The sequence below is a fragment of the Petaurus breviceps genome, unplaced genomic scaffold (genome assembly GCF_028583685.1).
Source record: "Petaurus breviceps papuanus isolate PSGF00001 unplaced genomic scaffold, PetGlider_PUasm1.0 90591, whole genome shotgun sequence".
In the NCBI taxonomy this organism is placed as follows: domain Eukaryota; kingdom Metazoa; phylum Chordata; class Mammalia; order Diprotodontia; family Petauridae; genus Petaurus; species Petaurus breviceps.
The window spans coordinates 2061493-2087597 of record NW_027187280.1 but is presented as its reverse complement, the minus strand read 5'-3'; the positions used below and the strand labels follow the sequence as shown (position 1 = coordinate 2087597).

General features: G+C 41.0%; 1 protein-coding gene across 5 annotated transcripts in view; it reads right to left on the bottom strand.

The window, feature by feature from the left end:
- ARHGAP40 (Rho GTPase activating protein 40) overlaps nt 1–26105 on the bottom strand; it is a 120113-nt gene that overhangs the window by 55215 nt on the left and 38793 nt on the right. For all 5 annotated transcript variants that reach the window (XM_069063552.1, XM_069063553.1, XM_069063550.1 and 2 more), the window contains exon 2: nt 503–708. In XM_069063552.1, coding sequence (XP_068919653.1) covers nt 503–686 — 184 coding nt within the window. In that variant the 5' untranslated portion in view covers nt 687–708. The remainder of the gene's footprint in view (nt 1–502; nt 709–26105) is intronic.

The window sequence follows — 26105 nt, the reverse complement described above, 5'->3', positions numbered from 1 at the left end:
TCTCTCTCTCTCTCTCTCTCTCTCTCTCTCTCTCTGTCTCTCTCTCTATCTCTCTCTCTCTCTGTCTCTCTTTCTGTCTCTCTCTGCCAAACAACTCAATCAAAACCTCCTTGTTTTTCTTCAGTCATTTCAGTGTGTCAGTCTGACCCTTCCTGACCCCATTTGGGTTTTTCTTGGCAAGAGACACTTGGAATGGTTTGCCATTTCCTTCTCATTTTACAGATGAGGAACTGGGGCAAACAGTGTGAAGTGACTTGCCCAAGGTCACACAAGTTAGTAAGTATCTGAGGCCACATTTGAACTCAGGTCTTCCTGACTCCAGGCCTGGAGCCCTATCCACTTTGCTACCCAGCTGCCCTGATCAAAGTGCACTCTGGGCCAATGCACTCATTCTTTCACATTTAGTATTTCAAAATGAAATGTCTTCTCCGAAGAACCTACCACCACACCACCCTCCTTTCAATGTTCTCTTTCCATGCTTAGCAGCAGCAGAGTTCCTCACCCTCTGGGATCTGGGCTTCAGTGACACTGCCCTCCTCCTGCTTCAGCTCATCACTCTGCTTCATGCTCTCTACCTCCATCCAAAAGTCATCCAATGAGAGTCTCTCTATGGAGGGGAGCCAGGAGGAGTTTGGCTCCTCCAGGGGCTGACGCCGGGAAGAGCTCTCTGCTGGAAACTGGTTCATGCTGCATGGGAAAGTGGGATTTCTGCAAAGAAAAATAAAAACCAGTCAATAAAGATGTAGTTTTAAAAGAAAAAAATATTTAGCATGCTAAGAAGAAAGATCAGTCAAAAAGATACACTAACACACAAACAGGGCATTGTTCTTTTTTTAATTTTTTGTTTATATTTAGCATTTGAAAATTTTTAAATGCTAAAGATTCTGTTTTATTAGATCACAATAACTACCACATTTAAATTGCTGTGAAATTTGCAAAATGCTTTACATACATTTTCTTATCTAAGCTTCATGACAACCCTATGAGATAGGTACTTCAGGCATTTTTTAAAAAATAATGAAGACAGTGTAACTCAAAGGGGAGAAGTGACTTGCCCAGGGTCACACAGATTGAATGAGAGGCAGGATCTGACTCGAAGCTCACATTCTTTCCTGCCTCTCCAACTATGTTACCTCCAAACTAAACTGAGGGGTAAAAAAAAGATCATCAATGATGTACCAATTACCCCGGAGCACTGCCTTCCATGGCCCTGCAAGGAGGCATAAGGACTAGCTAGGTGGCACAATGGATAAATGCTGGACTTGAAGTCAGAAAGACCTCAGTTCAAATCTACCTCTGACATTTACTAGCTGTGTGACCATGGGCAAGTCACTTAATCTCCCTCAGCCTCAATTTCCTCATCTTTAAAATGTGGTATAATAATAACCTAAGGGCAAGTAGGAGGCAGAGTGGCTAGAGCGCTAGCCCTGGAGTCAGGAAAACCCAAGGTCAAATCTTGCCTCAGACACTTACTAGCTGTGTGACCCTGGGCAAGTCACTTAAATCTATTTGCCTTAGTTTCCTCATCTGCAAAATGAGCTGGAGGAGGAAAATACAAATTACTCCAGTATCTTTGCCAAGAAAACTCCAAATGGGATCATGAAGGGTCACACATAACTGAAACAACTGAACAAACACAAATAATAACAATTAATGTCAACTATAACAAAGTGGTATTTTAAAAGCCCAAGATTTGAGAGAAATCAAGACTTGCCCAGGTGTCAAACTAAACAATATCAAGAATTTTAATTGAAAAAAATTGTAATACCAACACTGCTTCTTTTATGCCTGCTTTCCCTCCACTGCAACCTCTTATGATTCCCTCACTACTTTGCTGCTTAACTTAAAAGAGTTTGGAATGGAGGAGAGGAAAGTTGAACATATACCCTGGGTTTTGAGAATGCAGATTTCAAAAGCTTCAGAGAAAGGACAGGTAGGATCCTATGAATTCAAATTCTATAGGAGAAGTCAGCACAAGAAAAATGGGAAGCTCTCAAGAAGGAAAATTTTGAAAACCCAAAGAGAAACCATTTCAATGAGGAGGTAAAAGGGGGAAGATAGATGATATTTAGGTACAACTAGGTGGTGCAGTGGATAGAGTGCTGGGCCTGGAGTCAAGAAGACTCATCTTCCTGAGTTCAAATCTGACCTCAGATACTTCCTAGCTGGGTGACCCTGGACAAGTCACTTAACCCTGCTTGCCTCAGTTTCCTCATCTGTAAAATAAGCTGGAGAAGGAAATGGCAAAACACTCCAGTACCTTTGCCAAGAAAACACTAAATGGGGTCACAAAGAGTCAGATATGACTTATCAACTAAACAATAACAAAAGATGATGCAAAGGGAGCTTACTAACCATTGGAGATATTAAAAGGAATCATAAAGAAGATGGACGCAAGGTCAGCGAATGGAAGCTCGGTGACTGGAATGGATTCAGAAGCTAAGGATAACCAGAACAAACATTTTTAGCTATGTTGTAGGAAAGGGGAGCATCAGAGCAAGGATAGGACCACTCCAGAGCCGGCTAGGGTGAATGAGAAAAAGGAAAGCTTCTCAATTGTTTTTATTTCTCTGTCAAGGTGAATAAACTTTTAGTTAGAAAGGTGAGGAAGAAAAAAAATAGTGGGCAAGGATTTGAAACCCAAGATAAGCAAATAGATAGTAAGAAAGCATCGAGCAGCTTTTTATGAATTCCAATCGTCTACATCCTAGGGTTCTTTCCGTAAAGAACCAGAGCATGTGGCTCAGGCTGAGTTACTATTCATCACCTCTGAGAGATTATCACAAATAGGAATAATTCTTCCATGGGATTGGAAAAAAGACAAATACTGAGCTGATTTTGAAAAAAGGAAACTAAGTCTGCAAGTTATAGAAAGGTCAGTGAACTTGACTTCAATTTCTGGCAAGACTCTGTAGCATATAATTAAGGTATGCCCTGTGAACATTTAGAAAGAGAAACTCTGATCACTGAAAGCCAACATGACTCCCTAAAACAGGTTGGGCCAGACTAACGTCGATTTCTTTTTTGACAGGATTACCAGACTGGTAGATCAGGATAATGCCACAGACATAGCTTACCAAGATTTCTGTCAAGCACTCACCAGAGTTTCTCATGCTATCCTTGTGGACAAGATGGAGTGGGTGTAGACTAAACAACCGTATACCTAGGTGAATTCAGAACTAAACCTAAAGTCATCATTAATAATAAAAAAAAAGTTTGATGTCAATTTGGAGAGAGATCTTTAGTGAACTACTTCAGGGATCAGTATTTGGCTCTGTTCACCATTTTTTCATCACTGACTTAGATAAAAGCATAGATGGAATGATCATCAAAGTTTCTGATGACATGAAGCTAAGAGGGATATGTGGATGAAAGGGCTGGGGTATAAAAAGATCTTGATTCAATGGAACAAAAGACTGTATCATAATACAAGATGGCAGAGGCATGGTGAAACAGGGTTCATATGGAAAAAAAGTTTGGGGTTTTTAGGAGATTTCCAGGTCAATATCAGTCAACAATGTAACAGAAATCAAAGGTGCTAACATGCTCTCAGGCTACCTTGAAAGGCATAATATCCAGAATGAGGGAAGTGAAAGTCCCACAGTACTAAGCCACAGTCAGAGGACTGATCACATCAGGATAATTCAACAAAATTCTATTCACATTTTACTTCATTTTCATTTCTATTCCATATTATCTTAATAAATTCTACAATTTTTTTTGTCTTTGCATAAAAGTCATTTCCCACCCCCTCTCCAGATTGAACCCTCCCTCCCCAGGACAAAACATAACTGATAACATATACATTGTTCTGTCCCAGTAGTTCCTGCCCTTTCTAGCATGAGGAGATATGCTTCATTTTTTCATCTCTAAAACTTTCAATGGTTTTTCAACTACTCATATTTCAACTTCTATTCTGTGATTTTTTTAATTTAAATTGCTGTAATCATTTTTTATAAAGTCACTTTCTTGGTTCTGCTTCTCTCATACTGCATCAGTTCATACAAATAATGCCATGATTCTCTGAAGTCCTCATATTTGTCATTTAACTTCTGCGTATTTGTCGTTGTTGCCTTTTATAAAAGTCAAGCAGCAATATTTTGGGGCAAGGTACTGAAAAGAACATTGAGTAAAGAAAAACCATAACATTCAAGGTGTGGTTGAAGGATCAGGATCAAGGTTAGGGGCTGGAACTCTGGTATCACTGGTAAAAGAAGCTCCCAGATGAGGAAGCTCCCTCTACCAATGCAGTTCCTCACTTCTTTGCAGCTTATAGTCAAAGAGTTGTCTAGAATAGGACTGTCTGAGTATTATTGATCATACACCTTTCTTAGTAAAAACTGTTTGAGCCCCTACCCCTAATAGGTGAATATTCACCTTTTTATACATTATGTACATGTGCTAAAGTATAAATAACTATATACACTATGAAACAAAATAGATATTAGAAGAGATCCTAGACTAGAGTCAATAGGGAGTCAATGGAGTTTACTGAATAGAAAAGTGACATGGCCAGATCTGAGCTTTAGGAAAATCATTTTAGTGGAGGAAAATCACAGCTGATCAAAGGATAGATTTCAGTGGGGAGAGGATACTTGAGGTGGGGAGGCCAATTAGGCCAATATGCTTGGAATTAGTAATGTGAGCAATGTTGTACAGTACAATGTTGTACAATGTTTGTAAACAAAATCTGGCACTTGATTGGCCATGTGTGATGAGAGAATGAGAAGTTAAAGAAACAGGGCCACCCTGGTCTAGGCACTAAGAGGTCAAGTGACTTGATCATGGTCATACAGCCATAATGTGTTGGAGGTGGGACTTGAACTCAGGTCTCCATGGTTCCGAGGCCCCTCTTGTGCAGAAGCTACTTCAGTAACCTCTTCAGTTAAGGAAACAAGGGATATTTAACTTGGAGGAAAGAAGGCTTAGGGGAATAGGGCAGTTTTCTTCAGGTATCTAAGAGGCTAACAACATAAAAGAGGGATCATAATTGTTTCGCTACCCCCTAGAATAAGGAGCAATAGGGAGAAGTTGCAAAGAGGCAGACAGGTTTGAGGTAAGGAAAACTTTCTAAAATGATTAGTGCTTATTCAAGTTTAGAGGGCAGCTAGTGGTGCAGTGCATAAAGCACTGGGCATGGAGTCAGGAAAACTCGAGTTCAGATTTAACTCTAGACACTTATTAGCTGGGTGACCCTGGAGAAGTCACTTAATCCTGTTTGCCTCAGTTTCCTCATCTATAAAATGAGCTGGAGAAGGAAATAGCGAACCACTCCAATATCTTTACCAAGAAAACCCCAAATGGGTCATGAAGACTTAGACATGATTGAAAACAATACACAGCAAAAATCAAGTCAAGTGAGCCTCCCCAGAAGTAGCAGGCTCTCTCTCACTAGAGATGTATATGTTGTTATGTGTATAGAGGGAATATTTAAGCAGAGAGAGACTGGACTAGACAGCCTCTAAAGTCCCTTCTAACCCTTACACACTTGAATTCTGTGACTGGACTCTTTAAGTTCCAGGGCACACTTATAAAGAAGCAAAGTGTCACAGTAGATAGCGAGCCAGACCCAAATCCAGGCAGACTTTGTTCAGGTCCCACCTAGTGACTCTTGGCAAATCACTTAACATCTTCACACTCTTGGCAGCTCTTTAAGTGTATAAGTGGCAGAGCATGCACCCATCTGCATGGGTAGAAGGTATTTCCTTACCTGAGAATCCTCTAGGGGTGGGGAACCTGGGGCCTTGAGGCTACATGTGGCCCTTTACATTCTCAAGTGCAGCCCTTCTATGGAATGTGAAGTTTGGATTCCATCAAAGGGCGGTACTTGAGGACCTAGAGGGCCACATGTGGCCTCAAGGTCAAAGTTCCCCACCCCTTCTCTAGACCAGTGAAATCACAGGTCCATCCCCTATCATAACTCTAGTTAGTAAATGGTTTTGAGGACAGATAATGTGACTGCTGTCTGAAGATCAGACTAGGTAAGTATAGAGAATGAGAGAAATTATCATATTAATATATATTATTACATTAATATATTAGTAAGTATTATATTAATAACTAAGGCATCTACCTGGGCTGGACTGGGCTGGGAGATTACCTTATTGTTACACCCTTCTAAAACTACCTGACTTTTTCAGGAGTTGAGTCTTAAAGAAATAGGAGGAAAAGGATGAATCACAAATTAATAATTAGTTATTAATATAACAATTTCTCTCAAGAGGCAAGTCAACAGAAGTTTGGTTACTGAGTGATGAATTCTTTGGCTATAACAACCCACACAACAGATAATAGAAAATGACCTTCAGTCCTATATAGCCCTCTTTCACTTCCACAATGATGGCAGAGGAATGGGAGGAAATGGAACAGAGAGTTCTAGGAATTCCAGAGTTCTTAGACCATTCATACACATGAATTTAACTGCTGATACTTCCAATGTTTACTCATAACCAAGCTAATATACCACTAGAAGAATTGAGTCACATAAAAGAATTGTAGGTATGCTACTGGAGTAAATGCTTGACTCCAATATGGAAGGTTTTGTAAAATAACATGAATGAAAATGTAACAAGATAAGAGAACTCAGAAGGAATTTGATCTACACTGTTGAATGGAATATCCATGCCATTGAGAGTATGGATCCATCAAAGCATGAAGCATAAATAACCATTTGCAAATTCTTGATGGTTGCCATTTTGTCCCAAGTCCATAGACTACATTCCATAGTCACCACTTTCTAATCATAAAACTAACCCACAATAACTTATTTGGCTTGTGAATTACCCAGGTATATGAAATAAGCTGAGTTATTGCAGAGGCAACAGGACATGGAAACATAAGACATAAGTTTGCATACCAGCTCTGAAGTTTACTAACTATGTGACCTTATAGAAGTCAGTTGATCTCCCTGAGACTCAGTTTCCTCATCTGAGTGACTTAATCCACTCAGATTGGGAGCCACCACCCTGAGGAGGTACTGACCTACTTAGTGAGTCAGTCAATGCCAACACACATGGACTCCTATATTTAGTGACCCTCATACTCCAGACTTATTCAAATTCCATCCAGTATTCCCCTTGGATCATTCCATTATCTCTCCTGGCCTCTCAGTCAGTGAGCTAACACCTTCCCTTCTCATCCCTAAGTATCAATAATGCCACTATCAATCAATAAATGCTTTTCATTCATTTGTTGGTTAAAATGGGGATACAAATATTCTACCCCTTCAGGACTGTTGTGAGGAAAGTACTTTGTAAACTACAAAACTCTATAGAAATTGGAGTTTTTACAAGAGCCTTATCCCAGTAGATTTGCTAATCAAAGTATTACAATAGTATTTCTATAACTGAGGTTCTACTGGCTTTGTCAGATTCCTGATTCTTGTGTAAAGGAGGTACAAAGCTATATTCAACTACATTTCAAGGCAGAAGACTTGAATTTTTTATAAGACTAGAAGGGTGAAAGTACATGGACACATAATGGGTATACCACAACAGACATACCTGGAACAGGAAGGAAAGAAGGAAACAAGCTTTTATTAAGCATCTGTCATGTGTCAGGTACTGTGCTAAGTGCTTTATAAATACTTTCATTTGATCCTCACAACAGCCCTGTGAAGCAGGGCTTATTATTCCCTTTTTATAGTAGAGGAAACCTAGGTAGGCAGAGGTTAAATGACTTGTCCAAAGTCATATAACTAGTAAGTATCTGAGGTTGGATTTGAACTCAAGTCTTCCTGACTCCCAGTCCAGGGCTCCATTCACTGTGCTACCTAGCTTCCCAGCTGCCTTGAGATTATAATGCCTAACAGGTTGTTATTGGTCCTTTGTTCTTGAAGAGGATCATGACATCAGAGAGATGATGCCATGACACACAAGTAACTTGGATTTGAATGAGGGAGGGCTGTGCAAAGTCACCAACCTCACTTTCTCCTCCAGAGTCATCTGGGTCCAGTGGTGAGATATTGATCAGTTTGACTGGAGATGGCTCCGGATGCAATGGGAGACCCTGGCCATTTTTTTTTTTAGATAAGTCACAGAAAGGTAAGCAACTCAAATCCCCTCTTCAAATTCAATGTGGCCCATATGCTTCAGCATTTCTATACTTGTGTCTCTGCCCTGGCCCTCTCCCAACCTAAGCTATTTTCCTTTGATTTATCATGTCATGCCTAAAGAAGAATCAGCACACATGAAAATCAATGAGCCAAGCACTGCCACAGTGTGTCCTGGCCAAGTTGACAGTGTATTCTCTAGCCATCAAAAGGTCCAGTTTAGCTTTAGGGGAGCTCTGTGAGCCATGGAGTCACACATCAGTGCTTTGCACACAGTATGGACCCAACAGATTTTTTTGTTGAGCTGAGGTGCATGACTTCTGGAGTGTCCCTTTGAGAACATGACACTCTCTGGCACTGGATAGAGCAAGTGGGCATGTGACAGGAGGAAGCAAAAATAGCAGGAGGGAGAGAGAAGGAAGGATCTTTCCCCTTTCAGAAACCCTCCTTGTGTTCCCAAGGAATAATTTATAAGCAGGCATTGGGTGTTTGTTCCTAGCCCTGTCTCCAGGTTAATAATCAACCTCGTACCTTTACTAGGAAACACAACTCTTTTATAAAAGCAATTTAACAAGATATAAGACTAAGACTACAAAAGACATATAACAAGATACAATCAGAATAAGATTTCCAATTACTTTTCATATGGTAGAATCACAGAACCTTGTGCTTTCTGTCCATGCAGGAATCTAGCTGTACTTTCAGCCCTAGTGTGAAATTAAAAGTCAGGGGTGCATTAAGCCCAGGTCTACCCGTTACAACATTCAATAAAATCCAACAAGCATTTCTTGAAACCTATATTATGTGTCATTATATTTGGCATTTTATTTGATGCTAGGGAGACAAAGCCTAAATGAAAAGTTGTCCCTGCCCTCAAGTTCCTGAGGGGAGGCCAACAAGGGGGTCTCTGCTTCCTCCAGGGTGGAAGAACTCATTACACCTCCTAATGTAGCCCATTTGACTTTTAGACAGCTTTGGTCATTAGGAAGTATTGTTTGCCCTTTTTTTAAACAATAAACTGAAATCTGCCTCTTGGTCATTCTTATCCAATGTCCACAGTACTATTTTCTGGGATGGAGTTAAGCAGTCAATCCCTCTTCCACCTGACAGTCCATCAAATACTAGGAAGCTGAAATCATATCTTTTCAAAGGTACATCTTTTTTTTCTTTTTGGAAGGGGGGAAGGCAGGGCAATTGGGGTTAAGTGACTTGCCCAAGTGTCTGAGGCTGGATTTGAACTCAGGTCCTCCTGACCACAGGGCTGGTGCTCTATTCACTGTACCACCTAGCCACCCCAGGTACATCTTTTCTTCAGGTAAAACATCACCTGTTCTTTTAACTGATCCTATTCCCACATGGCTTTGAGTCCCCTCCCCATAAAGATCTCCATTTCCCTTTCCCAATCCCAATGTCAGAGTCAAAAAAAATGTTACCATGCGCCTTATTAACTCTTTTCCTCTCCATTTCCCCATCATGCTGACTATATTCCAAGTATCATCTTCATCTTCTCATTCCTTCTCCCTCTGCAACACAACTTTGGAAACTATCCTGGAGACAACTAGCTCTGAGAGCTGGTCTTTTCCCTTATCTTGTCCTAAAACAGGCTTCCATGCCACTTCCCAGCCATCTCCATGAGTATACCCCACTCCCAGTGTCTTCTTCCCCCAGTTAGAATTCCTTGAGGGCAGGGTCCCTCTTGCTTGTTTTATTCTTATTCCTAGTGCTTAGCACAGTGGTTGGCATTTAGTAAGCACTGGATTGATGCCTTGCCTCTTTTTTTTTTTTAATCTAGCTCTGAGACCAGAGAGCAGAGTTATTTAATCTAAACATCTTTCACCCTTCTCTTGGGGATGGGACAGTGCTCATGCCTCAAGACTGCCTATACAGAATGGGGAGTGATAAACTATATAAGCCTCACAGCCCTTGGCCTAAAATTGCCAATACTTAGGCTCATACCTCCCCATGTTATGAATCCAACGTTGGTGGCTAGAACTGATTGTATTAATTTTACTTCCAAATCTCACATCAAAGTGAACCAGACATGAAGAAAAGTGATAGGAAGCTTCATCTGTAAAATGAGCTGGATAAGGAAATGGCAAACCACTCCAATATCTCTGCCAAGAAAAACCCAGACGGTGTTAATAGTCCGATCCAACTGAATTATGACCAAACAACACACGCTTATTCCCTTCCCTTTCCCCCTTATCATATACATTATTCCAAGGACTGAAGGCATTAAGAGCTAGAAGGAATCCAAGAGATCATTTAGTTCAACACCTCCCCCTGTTCCCTCACCCTACCTCCCATCCCCTCACGTACATAAAATACATTTTCCTGATGAGGAAACAAACAACAAATTGCAAGGATATTTTTTCTTGCTTCAAACCTAAACTTTCCTCTTTGTACCTTCTATCCATTGCTCCTCATTCTTTCTCCTGGGACCAAGCAGAACAAAGTTTTCACATGGCAGCACAGACCTTTACATACTTGAAGATAGCTCATATCAATCTCCCTCCACAACCCATCTCAGCAAGTCTTCTCTTCTCTAGGAAGAACAAACCCAGTTCCTTCAACTAATACTCATACATATGGCATGATTCTGAGGTCCTTCAACATCACGGCAATCTTTCACTTGACACTCTCCAATTTATTAATGTCCTTGCTAAAATGTATCACCCAGCCCTGAACACAATGCACCAGATGCCATCTGACGAAGAGAATGTATAGCAGAACAATCACCAACCTAGTCTTAGTCACTGTCTTTTTAAATGTTGCCTAAGATTTCCTTAACTTTTTTTGGTGGTCACATTACACTTATATCAAGCTTACAATACACCAAAACCCACATATCATTTTAGACAAATTGCTGTCTGGCCACATATACGTGTACCTTATACTTGTGAAGTTGATTTTTTTAACCCAAGTATAAGACTTTACATTTATCCATTATATTTAATTAATAATTCATTTCATTTCATTAAATTTCAGTGCTTAGCACAGAGTCTAGCACATAACAGGTACTTAATAAATGTTTATTAATTCATTAAGAGTAGGAATTTGGCATGATGGCCAGAGAATCTAGAATACCTAAATAAACTCAAGTCCTGACTCTGACTTACTGTCCCTACGACCCTGGGCAAGTCACTAAACTTCTCAGTACCTCAAAACAATCCTCTTACACTGCGAATTACTGAACAACTACCAGTCTACATTGGTAGAAGGAATTTCTTCACCTGGAGTATACCAATGAAGTCACAAATCTAGACAACACGTACACACAAGTATACAAACTACTATTGTAGCCTATTGACTGCCATCAGACACATTAATTATCCTCCCAACTTTGTTCCATCTGCAAATATGGTAATTATGTCACCTATGTTTTTATTCCAAGTTCCCTCACCACCACAGTCATCTTCCTCTACACCTACTACAATTCATCAAGGTCATTTATAAAATGTGACATCTAGAATTGAATATGATACTGCAGACATGGCATAGACACAATTTCTTCTGGATACCAGGCCTCACTCACTGCAGTCTTAAATAGTAGCACTGGGTTGGTTTTTGTGTTTTTCTTTAATCCCCATTACATGGATTAATATATATTAAGCATATTAGTTCACATATTAGTTCAAAATTGCCCAACCTCTTTCATAGTTACCTGTTGTATAGCCGTGATTCCCTCATCTTTTATTTACAAAGTTAAATTTTTGCATCCAAGCTAGGACTTCATATGTATTGATTTTAAATTTAAAACTAATCAGTTATAGTCTGGTGGTTCAACTTGTCAAGATCTCTTTGTATTTGTCATCCAACATATTAGAGACCCTTCTTAGTTTTCTTCCATATGAAATTTGATAAGCATGCAATCTACAATTTCATCCAATTTACTGATAAAAAATGTTAAATAGCACAAGATCAAGGAGAGATCTCCACTGTACTCCACTGGAAAACTTCTTCCAAATTGCTGTCAAAATATTAATAACTACTCTTTAGGATGCTCATTCAATCACTTTTTTTTTGCTTTTTGGAGGGGGGAAGGCAGGGCAATTAGGGTTAAGTGAATTGCCCAAGGTCACATGGCTAGTAAGTGTTAAGTGTCTGAGAACGGATTTGAACTCAGGTCCTCCTGACCCCAAGGCTGGCACTCTAGTAACTTCAATCAATTCTTAATCCACCAAAATGTACAACTGGCTAGTACATGTCTAGCCATCTTTTCCACAAGAAGAAAATGAAGGATTTTCAAATGTTTTGCTGAACTTCAAGCATATTATGTCCATAGCACTTCTGAGCTACTAGTCTAGTAGCAGCCCCATTTAAAAAGGAAAAGTTTAGTTTGACACAAACCCTCTTTGATGAAGTCATGTTGTTAGCAATCACTGTTTTCTTTTCTGAACACTCACAAACCATCCCTTTAATAGAATTTTTCAAGGAAAAGAAGTCAAGGTGATTAGCTGATAGTCCAATACAGATTTTATCCTTTCTTTTTGAAAAATAGGGACAACATTTAGTCTTCCTCAGTTTTTGCTGAAGTCTACTACAGACAACCAGGACAGAAGGAGGAATTAGATAAGGGGTTCAATATACAGAAGAGGCAAGGGAAAATGGTTACAATGGAGGGGAAGAATAGGAAGGCAAAAGGGAATGGGTCAACCTTATTTCCACTGAATTTGGCTTGAGGAGGGAATGAAATACACACTAAGTAGGGTATCTCACCCTCCAGGAGAGTAGGGGGGGAAGGGGATGAGAGGGGGGATGATGGAAGGGAGGGCAGGCTGGGAGGGAGGGAAGTCGGAAGCACCCACTTCTGCAAAGGGACAGGACCAAAGTAGAGAACAGAACAAGTGGCAGGTGGGATAGGAGGGAGGGAAATATAGTCAGTCTTTTACAATATATCTACTATGTTATTGTTTTGCATTAGCCACACATGTACAACCTATACTGAACTGCTTATCTTCCCAGTAAGGGTGGGTGACAAGGGAGGAAGGGAATGAATCTGGAATTCAAAGTTTTAAAATCAAATATTCAAATATATATGTATATATGTGTATATATACATATACTATTATTAATACTATTTTACATGTAATTGGGAAATAAGATATACAGGCACTGAGGCATAGAGATCCACTGGAAAAGTCGAAAGGGGTATGGGAGAAAATATGGAAGAGAGCAGATTGGAAGAAGGGATATCCTGTGGGATTGCTATTTTGGGGCAGTGGGTAGGGGAAAAACGGGGAGAAAATTTGTAACTCAAAATCTGGCAGAAACGAATGATGTAAATCAGAAGTTAATAAAGCATTAAAAAAAAGATAAGGAGGTCAGGAAATAGACCACAACCATGATACAGAGGTTGTAAGGACAGGGAGTCACAGTTTTTTGATTGCTCCTTCTCTGTCTCCTAAAAGCAATGCAGCTGATTCATCCCTGACAGACCTTAATAATAATAATTTTTTGAAAGAAGAGGAAGTGATAGGAAAATTCCTATTCTAGATCTGATTCTGATCAACAAGAAGAAACTAGTTGTAGAAATAGAACTGTGGTGAGAACCTTGAGAACAATCAACCACTCCATCTCAGAATGAATAGAATCCTAGATTTAGAATCAGAAGAGAACTTAGGGGTCATCTGCTCTGAGCCCTTCATTTTACAAGAGAAGAAACTTAGGCCCTGAGAGATGAAATGATGTGGCCAAGGACACAAAAACCTACCACTTTTTAGTGGCAAAGATGGGATCTGTACCAGGTCCTCCAAATCAAATCTAGCTAGACTTCCACTATACCACACTGCCTTGGTTCATGATTCAGAAATAGAGGCAAAATCAATCTCAGAGAAAGAATAAATTGGAGTCAATGGCCTACGATTTTATAAGCAAAGTCAATGTAGGAGGAAGAGGGTATTCTAAAGAATTAAGTTCTAAAAACATCAATAGAGATAATGCCCCCAAAAAAGGGGGAACCAAAGGGGGAGGGGCAGAAAAAAATCAAGGACTGGACAACTAGATAGCCTCTGATGTTATGAGTTTATGACTTGATTAAGAAGGCCTTGTGGTGTTTGGGGGCTCGATGCAAAACAATGTGCAGAGAGCAACAGTGATAATGAAGGGTCTTGAGTTCATGTCATAATGAGAATCAGATGAAGGACCTGGGAATGTTTAGCTGAGAGAAGAAAAAACAGCATAAGGTGGGGGGAGAAACAGAACATGAGAGCCATCTTCAAGGATAAGTTGGGTTCCAGTGCGTCAGAGATTTGTTCAAATGAGATAACATACACAAAGTGTTGCAAGCCTTAAAATGATACATAAATGTCAGCTATTATTGTTCTATTTGTCTCAAAAGGGCAGAACCAGGAAGAATGGGTAGAAATTAAGAGATAAATTTAGACTTTACATGAGGAAAAATTTATCGATGATGAGAGCTGTCCAAAACTGGAACTAGATGGTTCAAGCAATGGTGAACATCTTAGAATTCTTCAAGCAGAAAATGGATTCCCTCTTGTCTTTCATGTTATTACAGGGATTCCTGTTGGGTATGGATTAGACTAGATGGCCTTTAAGATTCTGTACAAGTAACCCTCAAATTCTGTGATCACAATGTTCTTGCAAAATGGAACATCAGGAGGATCTTGCCTCCAGCAGTAATCCCTGCTCTGTTTGGACTCTTTTTGAACCATATGTACAAATATTTGATTGATCTGATTATTCTGTGATGTCATCTGTGGGTTGGAGGGTGGAGTATTCTTGTGCAGTTCACAACTCATTCATGCTTCTTCACAAAGTACATTTTGCAATGAGGCAATCCTTCCATACCTCCCTCATTGACTAAGTATCCCACTCAACCCAGGCTTTTCCAAACCTTTTTATCACTCCTCAAACCTGCATAACTTGCCCTCCCAGCACCCCCTCACCTGACAACTTTGTTTCAGATTTCACTAAAAAAAAAAATGATGCTTTTGTCAAGAGGTCCCTCTTCTCCCTTCCTCCTCATCTCCTATCACCCAGATGCCTCTGTCACTATGTCAGCCTTTGACCTGTCTCACATAATGAGGTAGCCCTTCTTGCCAAGGCAAGTGTGCCACATGCACAAGCGTGCCCCTTCTGTCCCATCTTCTCCAGCAGAATGCACCCTCTATCATCCCTACTCTCTCACTGATCTTCTGTTTCTATCAACTAGCTGCTTACTTGCTGCCTACAAATACTCCCATGTCACTTCTATCCTTAAAAAAGCCATCTGCTAGGGGTAGCTAGGTGGTGTAGTGAATAGAGCACCAGCCCTGAAGTCAGGAAGACCTGAGTTCAAATCCGGCCTCAGAAACTTAACACAAAAACTAGTGGTGTGACCTTGGGCAAGTCACTTTAACCCAATTGCCCTACCTTCCCCCTCCAATAAGCAAAAAAAAAATCTGCTCCATCCATTCCCACTGGCTATCCACCTATGTCTCTCCTTTTAGTGACTAAACTCCCTAAGAAGGCCTTCCATAATCTGTGCCGCCAATTCCTTTCCTCTTGATTTCTTCTTATTTCTCTATGGTCTGGTTCCTGACTTCATCATTTAATTGAAACCACTTTTTCCAAAGTTACCACAGATCTCTTAATTGCCAAAGCTAACAAACTTTCTTCAATCTTTACCTTTCTTGACTTCTCTTCGACCTTTGACACTATTAGTCACCCTCTTTTCTTTAATATTCTCTTCTCTCTGTGTTTTTGTGTTTGTTTGTTTTTGCCTTTTGGAGGGCAGGTGGGGTTAAGCTACTTGTCCAAGGTCACATGACTAGTAAGTGTTAAGTGTCTGAGGCGGCATTTGAACTCAGATCCTCCTGACTCCAGGGCTGGTGCTCTATTCACTGTACCACCTAGCCAACCCTCTCTAGGTTTTTGTGACACTTCTCTCCAACTTCTCTCCCTACCTGGCCATGCCTCATGACTATGGGTATCTCAGGACTCTGTCCTGGGCCCCCTTCTCTTCTTCCCCTATACTATTTCACTTCATGATTTCATCAGCTCCTATGGATCCAATTATCATTTCTCTGTTGATGATTCTCAAATCTATTTACCCATCCCTATAGCCCCTTTCTCCACCTCCAGTTTTGTATCTCCGATTGCCTATTGGACATCTCAAACTAGATGCCCTCTAGACATTTGAAATGCAAAATGTCTAAAACTGAGCTGATTCTCTCTTCCTTGCCAAGCCTTCTTCTCTCCCAAATTTCCCTATTATTGTCAAGTGTAGACCATCCTTCCAATTACACAGGTGTTACCTTCCCCTCTTCACACTCCCTTAATCTCATAACCAAACAGCTGCCAAGTCCTATTGATTCTACCTTCAAGTAGCATCTCTCATAAATGCCTTCTCTTCTCTGATAGTCACCAACTTGGTACAGGCTCTCATCATCTTACCCCTGGGGTATTGCAGTAGTTTGCTGGTTGGACTCCTTGTCTCAAATCTCTCCCCAGACTGAGCTGCCAAAATGATCCTTCTAAAGCTCAAGTCCAACCATATCACCTCCCTATCAAACAACTGACTTCCTATTACTCACACAATCAAATATAAAATCCTCTGTTTGGCTTTAAAAGCTCTTTACAACCTGGCCTCTTCCTACCTTCCAGTATTCTTACATTTTATTCCCCTCTGCATACACCACAATCCAGTCGCACTGGTTTTTCGGCTATTCTTCACACAAGACACTATCTCATAAGCATAACTTTTCACTGGCTGTCCCCTATTCCTGGAATGCTCTCCCTCCTCATCTCCACCTCTCCTGGCTTCCCTGGCTCCCTTCAAGTCAGAGCTAAAATCCCACCATCTGCAAAAACTTTTTTGGTCCCCCTTAATGCTGGTGCCTTCCTCTGAGTTTACCTCCAATGTACCCCGCATACATCTTGTATGTATATATCACTGGGCAGATTCTCTCGTCCATTAGAATACGAGCTCCTTGAAGGGAATAGATTTGTTTTTTGTCCTTTTTCCTAGCTGCAGCTCTTAGCACCGTGCCTGGCACACAGCAGGCACTTAATAAATGCTTGTTAATGTCTGGACTTGACTTCCCGTCTATGTACATCCTCTATAGGGCACTTAACACGAACTTAGCCAGAGGCCACAAAAAGTGCTGTGTCACAGAAAGTGATAGAAATGGAATATAAATAAACCTGGACTTATATAAGGTGATGTGGAGCCAAGGAAACAGGATCAGAATATATATACTGACTACAACAGTAAAGACATAATGTTGATATTAACCTGATGCATAAGGAGACAGAAGAGATACAGTGCAAGGAAGCCTTACTATTATTTACAGCTATATTTATTATACACATATGAATGCATGTATAGATGTATGTGTGTGATATACACATACACGTGTGTATCTGTATATGTAAGTGTCCATGTTTATGTTTATCTAAATGGCTCAGTGGATAGAGCACTGGAACTCATGTCAGAAAGCCCTGAGTTCCAATGTGGCCTCTGACACTAGCTGTGTGACCCTGGGTAAGTCACTTTACCCTGTTTGTCTCAGTTTCCTCACCTATAAAATGAAATGGAGAAGGAAGTGGCAAATCACTACTATCTTTGCCAAGAAAACCCCAAATGGGGTCATAAAGAGTCGTAAACAACTGATGAGAAGGAATAACAAAATATGTATTATATTTATGTGTATATTATATGTGAGGATGTATTTCTTTGTATTGGAAAGCAAATACTGTGGATCTGAGAGGCAGTATGGTGCAGTGGAAAGTACACCAGCTCTAGAATTGGAGGCCCTTGGATTAACCCCCGTTACTTACTCCCCACCTGATGCTCACCAAGCCATCTCACCTCTTCAAGCCTCTAATCTCATCTAAAATGATGAGGTTGAACGAGATGACTTCTAAAGTTCCTCCCAGCTCTGCACCTATAGTCTTACAGTTTTCTGTTTGATTGTTTTGCTGGACTATGCATGTCCATATTAAAGGCCTTATTTTTTAGGGGTTTGCTCAATGTGGTAGGAAGATAGTGGGAGGAATAGATCAATTGAAGAAAGAAGTTTTAAATAAAAGGGAAGACTTCTACTGAAGGAGGCAATTGGTAGGCAGGGATGTAGAGAAGTAAAAAAATGAAAGAGAAAAAAAGTATCAATGAAATATTTAAAAATACAGAGAAGAGAACATAAGGGAATTCAGAATAGGACACAGTCAGGACATGTCAGTTTTGTTACAGTTTCATATACAATCTTTTCTGTTCTTATTTGTATATTAAAATGCTTGAGATTGTTGATGTTAAATCCATAAATTTTCTTCTAAGAAAAAGTTGTTAATTTCAAAAGGCTAATGATAGAAAATGCTATCCACATCCAGAGAAAGAACTATGGAGTCTGAATGCAGATTGGAGCAGACTATTTTCTTTTTTTGTTGTTTCTTTCTCATGCTATTTTCCTTTTGTTCTGATTCTTTTTTCACAACATGAATAATGTGCATATATATTTAATATGATCATATATGTATAGCCTCTATCAGATTACATGCTGTTTTAGGGAGGGGAGAGTGGAGAGAGGGGGGAAAATTTAGAACCCAAAATCTTATGAAAGTGAATGTTGAAAACTATAAATAAATAAATTTTTAAAAATAAAAATTTAAAAATATGAAACATTTACTAGAGAAAAAATCATGATATGCAATAAAAAATTAAATACTAAAAAAAGGAGCTGTAAGAGCAAGTGACTTTCACTCAGTCTTTGAAAGAGCCTTTCTAGGTGATTCAGTGTCCATTTTGAGATAAGAAGCTTCAAGTTGATACCAATTCTGCATAAATTGTAGGGTTTGCCTTTCCCTCTCTTGGCCCTCTCCCAGAAAACAGCCAGTCCCTGAGCCACCTACAGACTAAGCTTGCACCACATGCTGGCAAAAAAAAGGCATAAGCTGCTTCATCAAAATGCTTATCATTTGTTTGAAAATAAACAAACATCTGACCTCCTGCATGACTAAACCAAAATAAAAACTTCAGCTGTGCCATCATTTTGAGTGGAAGGTGAACAATACCTCCTTTGTGTAAAGTTTTTAAGGAAAATGAAAGCCCAACAAAAAAAAAAGAAAAGAAGGGGAGAGGAAGGAGGATATACAGATATACAGATCCAGGTTAGAGGATTTTCCCATGGTATACACCATACAAGGGACTTGAGCCCAGGTCCTCCCAACATGAAGCCCAGTTCTCTGTCCACTCTTTCATGTGGTATGGATAGGCACTCAATCTATGATTTCACTGTCATAGGAAATTCCCTCTACAGTTGTTAGTCCCCACCTTCTCTACAACATTAAGTGACCTGCCCAGGGTCAAACAGTCAGTAAGTAGCAGAGGCTGGATTTAAACCAAGGCTTTCTAGTGCCTGGCCTGTAGCAAGCACTTTAATAAATCAATCCTTCCTTCCTTCTTTCCTCCTCTCCTTCCTGCTTTCTTTCCTTCTTTTCTTGCTTCCTGCTTTCCTTCCTCCTTTCCTCCCATCTCTCCTTCCTTCTTTCTTTTTTCTTTCCTTCCCTCCTCCCTCTCTCCTTCCTCTCCTCTTTGCTTTCTTCCTCTGTTCCTTCCTTCTTTCTTCCTCCCCTCCTTCCTTCCTTCTTTTCCTCTTTCCTGCCTTCTTCCTCTCTTTCCTTTCTCCTTCTCTCCTCCCTCTCTCCTTACTTTCTCCCTTTCTCCTTCCTTTCTGTCTTTTCTTCCTTCCCTCCTTCGTTCCTGGCTGGCTCTTTGACTACTAAACCACATTACCTCTGCCTTCCATGCAACAGCTCCTTCAAATACTTGAAGGCAGCAATCCTGCCCTAAGTCTTTTCTTCTCCTAACTAAAATCCTCCATTTCTCCCATTCTGTCCTTATACAGCATTTTCCTCATCCTCTCCCTATCCCATGTGCCTTATTCTGGGTGCTACAATTCTGTCAATGTTCTTCTTAAAATGCGGCACCCAGAAAGAAACAATGCTCCAGACAGCAACTGACCAGGACCTCTCTGAGTCTCAGGCTCTTCATCTGTGAAATGTGGGGGTTGAAGACCTGAGTTCAAATCCAGACTCAGATACCGACTAGTTGTATGACCCTGAACAAGTCATTTAGCCTCTGTCTGCCTCAATTTCTTCATCTTCAAAATAGGAATAATGATATTACCTACCATGCAGGTTGTTGTGAAGCTGAAATGAGATAACTTATAAAGCACCTGGCATAGTGCCAAGCACAGAGTAAGCACTATATAAATGTTAGCTATTTTTTCTAAGTATTGATTACCTATAAAACTCCTTACCCCACCCATCCCACCCCAGAAAACAGGGATTAAATAAAACAGAAGAAAAAAAGGGAAAAAAGACTGCTTCCTCCTTGACAGAGATTAATGAAATTTATTTCAGTCCAATTCAATGGGCATTTACCAAGTGCCAGCTCCATGCAAAGCACCATGGTAGGTACTGGAGATACAAAGACAAGGGGGGGACAAGGGTTCCTGACTTCAAGGAACTTATACCTCGCCTTATATAATAAATAGTAAGATAGAATTATTGGAGCCTTTAAACCTGCAATGCCTCCTCCCACCACCACTATTGCTTACAATAATGAAAGCCCATTTTAATAATATATCTTTATATTTTATATTATGTATATATTTATATTCTTTTGTATTTACATTTCTTATCTATTACATTGTTCAGTCATATCTAATTCTCCGTGACCCCTTTTGGGCTTTTCTTTTTTTTTTTTTGGAGGGCAGTTGGGGTTAAGTGACTTGCCCAAGGTCACACGGCTATTTTTTTTGTGTTAAGTGTCTGAGGCTCAATTTGAACTCGGGTCCTCCTGACTCCAGGGCTGGTGCTCTATTCACTGTGCCACCTAGCCACCCCTTTTTTGGGATTTTTTTTGGTGAAGATACTAGAGTGGTTTGCCACTTCCTTCTCCAGCTCGTTTTACAGATGAGGAAATTGAAGCAAAGAGGGTTAAGTGACTTGCCCAGGGTCACACAGGTAGGAAGTATCATTTGAAGTCACATTTGAACTCAGGAAGAAGAGTCTTCCTGATTCCAAACCTGGTGCTTTATCCACTTTGCCACCTAGCTACCCCCACTCTTTTAAATATTATGTTAAAGGCTAAAAACTTGCAATCTCTCCCCATTGCTCATCAGTTTATAATTGTGTTTAAACTGGCATTCAACATAATTCATTTCAACAAATATTTATACTAAGAATTGGCTACTTATGAAACACCAAGCTAGAACAGTCCCTGACCTCAAGGAGCTTACATTCTCCTGGAGGGCTACAGAATACACACAGATAAAGAAACCCAAGATTATCTGAGGAGGGAGAGACTACCTGTGACTGGGAGGGACAGAGCAAGGGTCAAGTAGCAAAAGGCAACATCTGAGCTAAGCCTGGAAGGAAGACAGGATTGCAAAGAAGTATTCCTGGATTGGGGCCACTTGAGCAAACTCACAGGGGCAGGAGCTGAAATGTAGAGTTCCAGGAGCAACAAGTAGTCAAGTCTGACTGGAACAGAGAGCTCTCAAAGGAAAATAATGGAAAAGAAGGGCAGAAAGGTAGCTTGGTGCCAGACAGAGGAAAACTTCATCACTGGGCCACGCAGTTTGTATTTTGTCTTATAGGCAACTGGGAGACATGAAAGATTTTTAAGAGAGGAGTGGTCTGTGCCTTAAGATTTTTCAAGTAGCTATATAAGAAAGCAGAGGTAGTTTGATAAAGTGACTAGAGCATGGGCCTCAGAGCAGGGATGAGATAGGTTCAAATCCTATCTCTGACATATACCCTATATGTCACTTAATCTTTCACTGCTCTGGTCAACTCAAAGACTGTTTCTGACCTGAATTGAGAGAGGGAACTCCCTATGTAAGTGAATCACAGCTTCTATCCCTACAGAGGAGGGAGAGATTAGAAGCAAGAAGCAAGAAGCAAGGTTGTCTATAAATAGGGAGTGCATGTAACCTTTCTTATCTCCTGCTCCTCCCCAACACAAACACTGCAGTCAGTCAGTCTCCTCCAGCATGCCAGATGCATTCTGCCCACCTTAACTTGTTCATGCCCTCCCTCCTACCTAGGAGACCCTCACCCACCTTCACCATCTCCCTAAATCTTACCCCTTCTCTAAAGGGCTGGGATCAGAGGTGGGGAACCTGGGCCTGGAGCAAGGAAGATCTGAATTCACATCTGGCCTCAGAGACTTACGGTATTAGCTGCGTGACTCTGGGCAAATCACAACTTCTGTCTGCTTCAATTTCCTCAAATGTATAATGGGGATAATAACAGCACCTACCTCCCAGAATCGCTGTGAGAATTCAGTAAGATAGTAAAGCGCTTAGCATGGCAGCCCTTAATAAATGCTTGTTCCCTTGTTCCCTTCCCTTCAAGGCTCAGATAAAGGCTGCTTTCTCCCACGAAATCTTCCCTCACACATGAGCCCACGTTGATTTCTCTTTTCTCTGACCTCTCTCTATACCTAGTGTCTAAAGCACACAATTTAGTCCTTTGGTCTACACCAGGGGTGAGGAACCTGAAGCCTCAAGGACATATGTGGCCCTCTGGGTCCTCAAGTGCAGTCCTTTGACAGAATGGATTCTATCAAAGGGCTGCACTTGAGAACCTAGAGGGTCACAAGTGGCCTCAAGGCCACCCCACCCCTGTTCTACACTGTCACTCTGTAATTATGTCAAGTGAATCTTGTTTCCTAGAACCAAAATTAGGTTTGCATCAACTCTTAGGAGTCCTCAGCACTTGCAAATCCAAAAGCTGCATAAAAATGTCATTGGTTAGCACCTAGTTAGCAAGACTAATTAATTAAAAATAGGAAGCTACCAGATGGCAGACTGTAGCAAACTTCTGCCCTGCCCTGCTCTCCCCACCACTAAGGTGACACAGGCATGTTTATAGTGCTTCTCCAGCATTCTTAGCTATAGTTTTGTTGCCCCCACCACTGGATTGTGAGGGTCAAGGACTTTGCTTCTTCCTTTGTGTTCTCCCCAGCAACGGGCTCAATAAGCATTTTTTGACTAGACAAATACAACTGAGAATGTCCATTCTTCACAGACCCAAATAAATTAACTCTCTTTCAAGTGGGTTTCTTTATCACATGCAGGATGGAAGTGCCCGATCCCACTGATGATCAGCAGGGAGGCTTTTGCTCCTTCTTAGGAATCTGGTGCCCCTCCCCACACATACACACACTCCTAAAGGTTCTCCATGTTGGTGCAGGCCTTAACCTGGACACCTGATTGACTTAAGCCACAGCTCAGAACTCTGTACCTCAAGTGATCCACCAGACCTGGCCTCCCCAACAGCAGGGATTATAGGAGGCTCCCACCACACCTGGCCCAAGTATACTGTGTTTCCCCGATAATAAGACACTCTTATTAAATTTTTTGGACAGAAAAACACCAGAGGGCTTATTTTCAGGGGAGGGCTTATTTTAATGAACATTGACAGCAATTTTAATAAACAGGTAAATGTGAACAAAAAAATGTACCTTTATTCAATAAGCAAATCACTGGGGAAGAACAGGATGACGCGCTCACTGCTGCAGCTCTGATTGGATGCAGCTCGGAGCACGGCGTGCGTTTCACCGGGGGGGGGGAATGGTGCATACAGAGGGTACTGTAATGTAGCGTGTAGCGCAGGGGATCACCTTCACTACAGTAGCAATCTCAATAGGGCTTATTTTCGGGGGAGGGCTTATTTTAGAGGAATCTTACACAGTAAGGGGAGGGCTTATTTTCGGGATAGGTCTTATTATTGGGGAAACATGGTATATAAGTATATATAAGCATATACATAATAAAGGCTGTCCCAAAAGTCTCCGTGCAGCTTTAAGCTGTAATAGCTGAGACTTTGGGGGCATTTTAGTAAAGCTTTGAGCTGTAACAGCTTAAAGCTGCATGAAGACTTTTGGGATACTATGTATACATGAAATAAAAGCAAAGTAATTTTTGAGGGCGGAGAGAGGGAGGAAGGATATTGCCAAGATCACTGATTGATTCAGAGTTGGAAAGGACCTCAGAGAACATTAAGTTCAACTCTCTTTTTTAACAGATGAGGAAACTGAGGCAACAAGAGTTGGTTTTTTGTTTTGTTTTTTAAGTGACTTGTCCAGGGTCGTATAACTAAGAAGCATTTCACAGTACTGAAGGAGAACAAGGAGGAAGGTAAAAAGGCTGAGTTGGTCTTTAGCTAGAAGAGAAGATAAATGAGTGGGTCAGGGGATGTTATCTCTAGAACTGTCCTGTGGAAGAGGGATTAGATTTTTTCTGCTTGGCCCCAGAGGGCAGAAATAAGAGGGGCAGGAGGGAAATGTTACAAAGAAAGAAAGCAGAGCTAAGCTTGGCATAAGAAAAAACTTCCTAAGGATAATAGGTGACATTCTTTTTTGTTGTTGTTGTTGCTTTTTGAAGGGGGGAAGGCAGGGCAATTGGGGTGACTTGCCCAAGGTCACATGACTAGTAAGTGTTAAGCGTCTGAGCCCAGATTTGAACTCAGGTCCCCCTGACTCCAGGGCCAGTGCTCTATTCACTGTGTCACCTAGCTGCCCCAATAGCTGCTATTCTTAAAGCATTTTAAGATTTACAAAGCACCATAACTTTCTCTCATTTGATTTTTACAATAACCCCCCCACGCACACAGTAGGTGGGGCTACAGGTATCTATCATGCAATGGAATCAGTTCCAGTCTCTCCTGACTCCACCTCTAGCACTATTTTTTCATTGGCACCTCCAGCAAAATCCCTCTCCAAAAGTGGAAATGGAAGCCTCAGGATGTAATGACTTCTCTCTCAGCAGAAGGTCCTTAAGCAAAGGCCAAGGCGCCACTTTCTGTATATGGAAAGAAGATTCTTGCTGAGGAATGCAATAGACTATATGGTCTCAATAGCGTTTCTGGAATAAGTCTGGAGTCAGAAGACCCAAAATCAAATCCTGTCTCAGAAATTCATTTCTTCTGTGACCTTAGGCAAATCACAATCTTGGTGAGCCTCAGTTTCTTCATCTGTAAAAGTGAAGAGGTTGGACAAGGTGGCCTCTGAGATCCCTTTTTAGGTCTAGATCTAGGATCCTATGATATCTCCCAACTCTGAGATCCCATGACCCTTGTAGGGCAAATAAGACAGGCAGAGTAGGGGCCCAGAAAAGAGCATGCATTTGGGTGGAATGTCTCATTCCCTCTTCTCCTCCTCCTGGACCATCCTGATGGCTGTTCAACGGTCCCTTAAAAAGGGTCAGAGTTTGCTGCTCACAGGATGACAGCGATGCAAAGAGGGCCACCAAATGCAAAACATTTCAGAATCCTACCCAAATCCTAGAAAAAGCCAAGGATACTAAAAGGAGATAAGAAACAAGAGAAGGTAGAGGCTGGAGGCCGACAGACTGAACTCACAGGATCACCCATAGACAGAGAGCTGGAAGAAAGCTCAGAGCTCATCTCAGCCACCTCCTTCATTTCACAGATGAGGAAAGAGGCCCAGAGCAGCCCAAGGTCACACAGGCAGTGCCAGAGATGGGATTGGAATTCAGGTCCTCCAACTCCAAATAGAGTGTTCTCTACTCCACACCTCAATGCTGCTTAATTTCTGAGTCAAACCCCAGGCAACATTTTGTCTTCCCCAACGTTGTAGGTGCATTCCCAGTATTATCCTAAGGATGATTACTATGGATCATAAATTGATAGTTGTGAAAGAGACCTTAGAAGTCACTGAGTCCAGCCTTCTCATGTTAAAGGAAATTGAGGCAAAGAGGGTGAAGTGTCTTGACCAGAGTCACACAGCTAGTAAATGTCTGAGGCCAAATTTCTTTTCTTTTCTTTTCTTTTCTTTTTTTTTTTGGAGGGCAATTGGGGTTAAGTGACTTGTCCAAGGTCCCATGGTTAGTTTTTGTGTTGTGTCTGAGGCCTGATTAGAAATCGGGTCCTCCTGACTCTAGAGACAGTGCTCTATTCACTTCACCACCTAGCCACCCCTGAGGCCAAATTTAAATGCAGAAAGATGAGTCTTCCTTAACTTCAGACCTGGTGTTCTACCCAGTGTGCCACCCAACTCTTGAGATAAAAGAGAAGCTCCTTT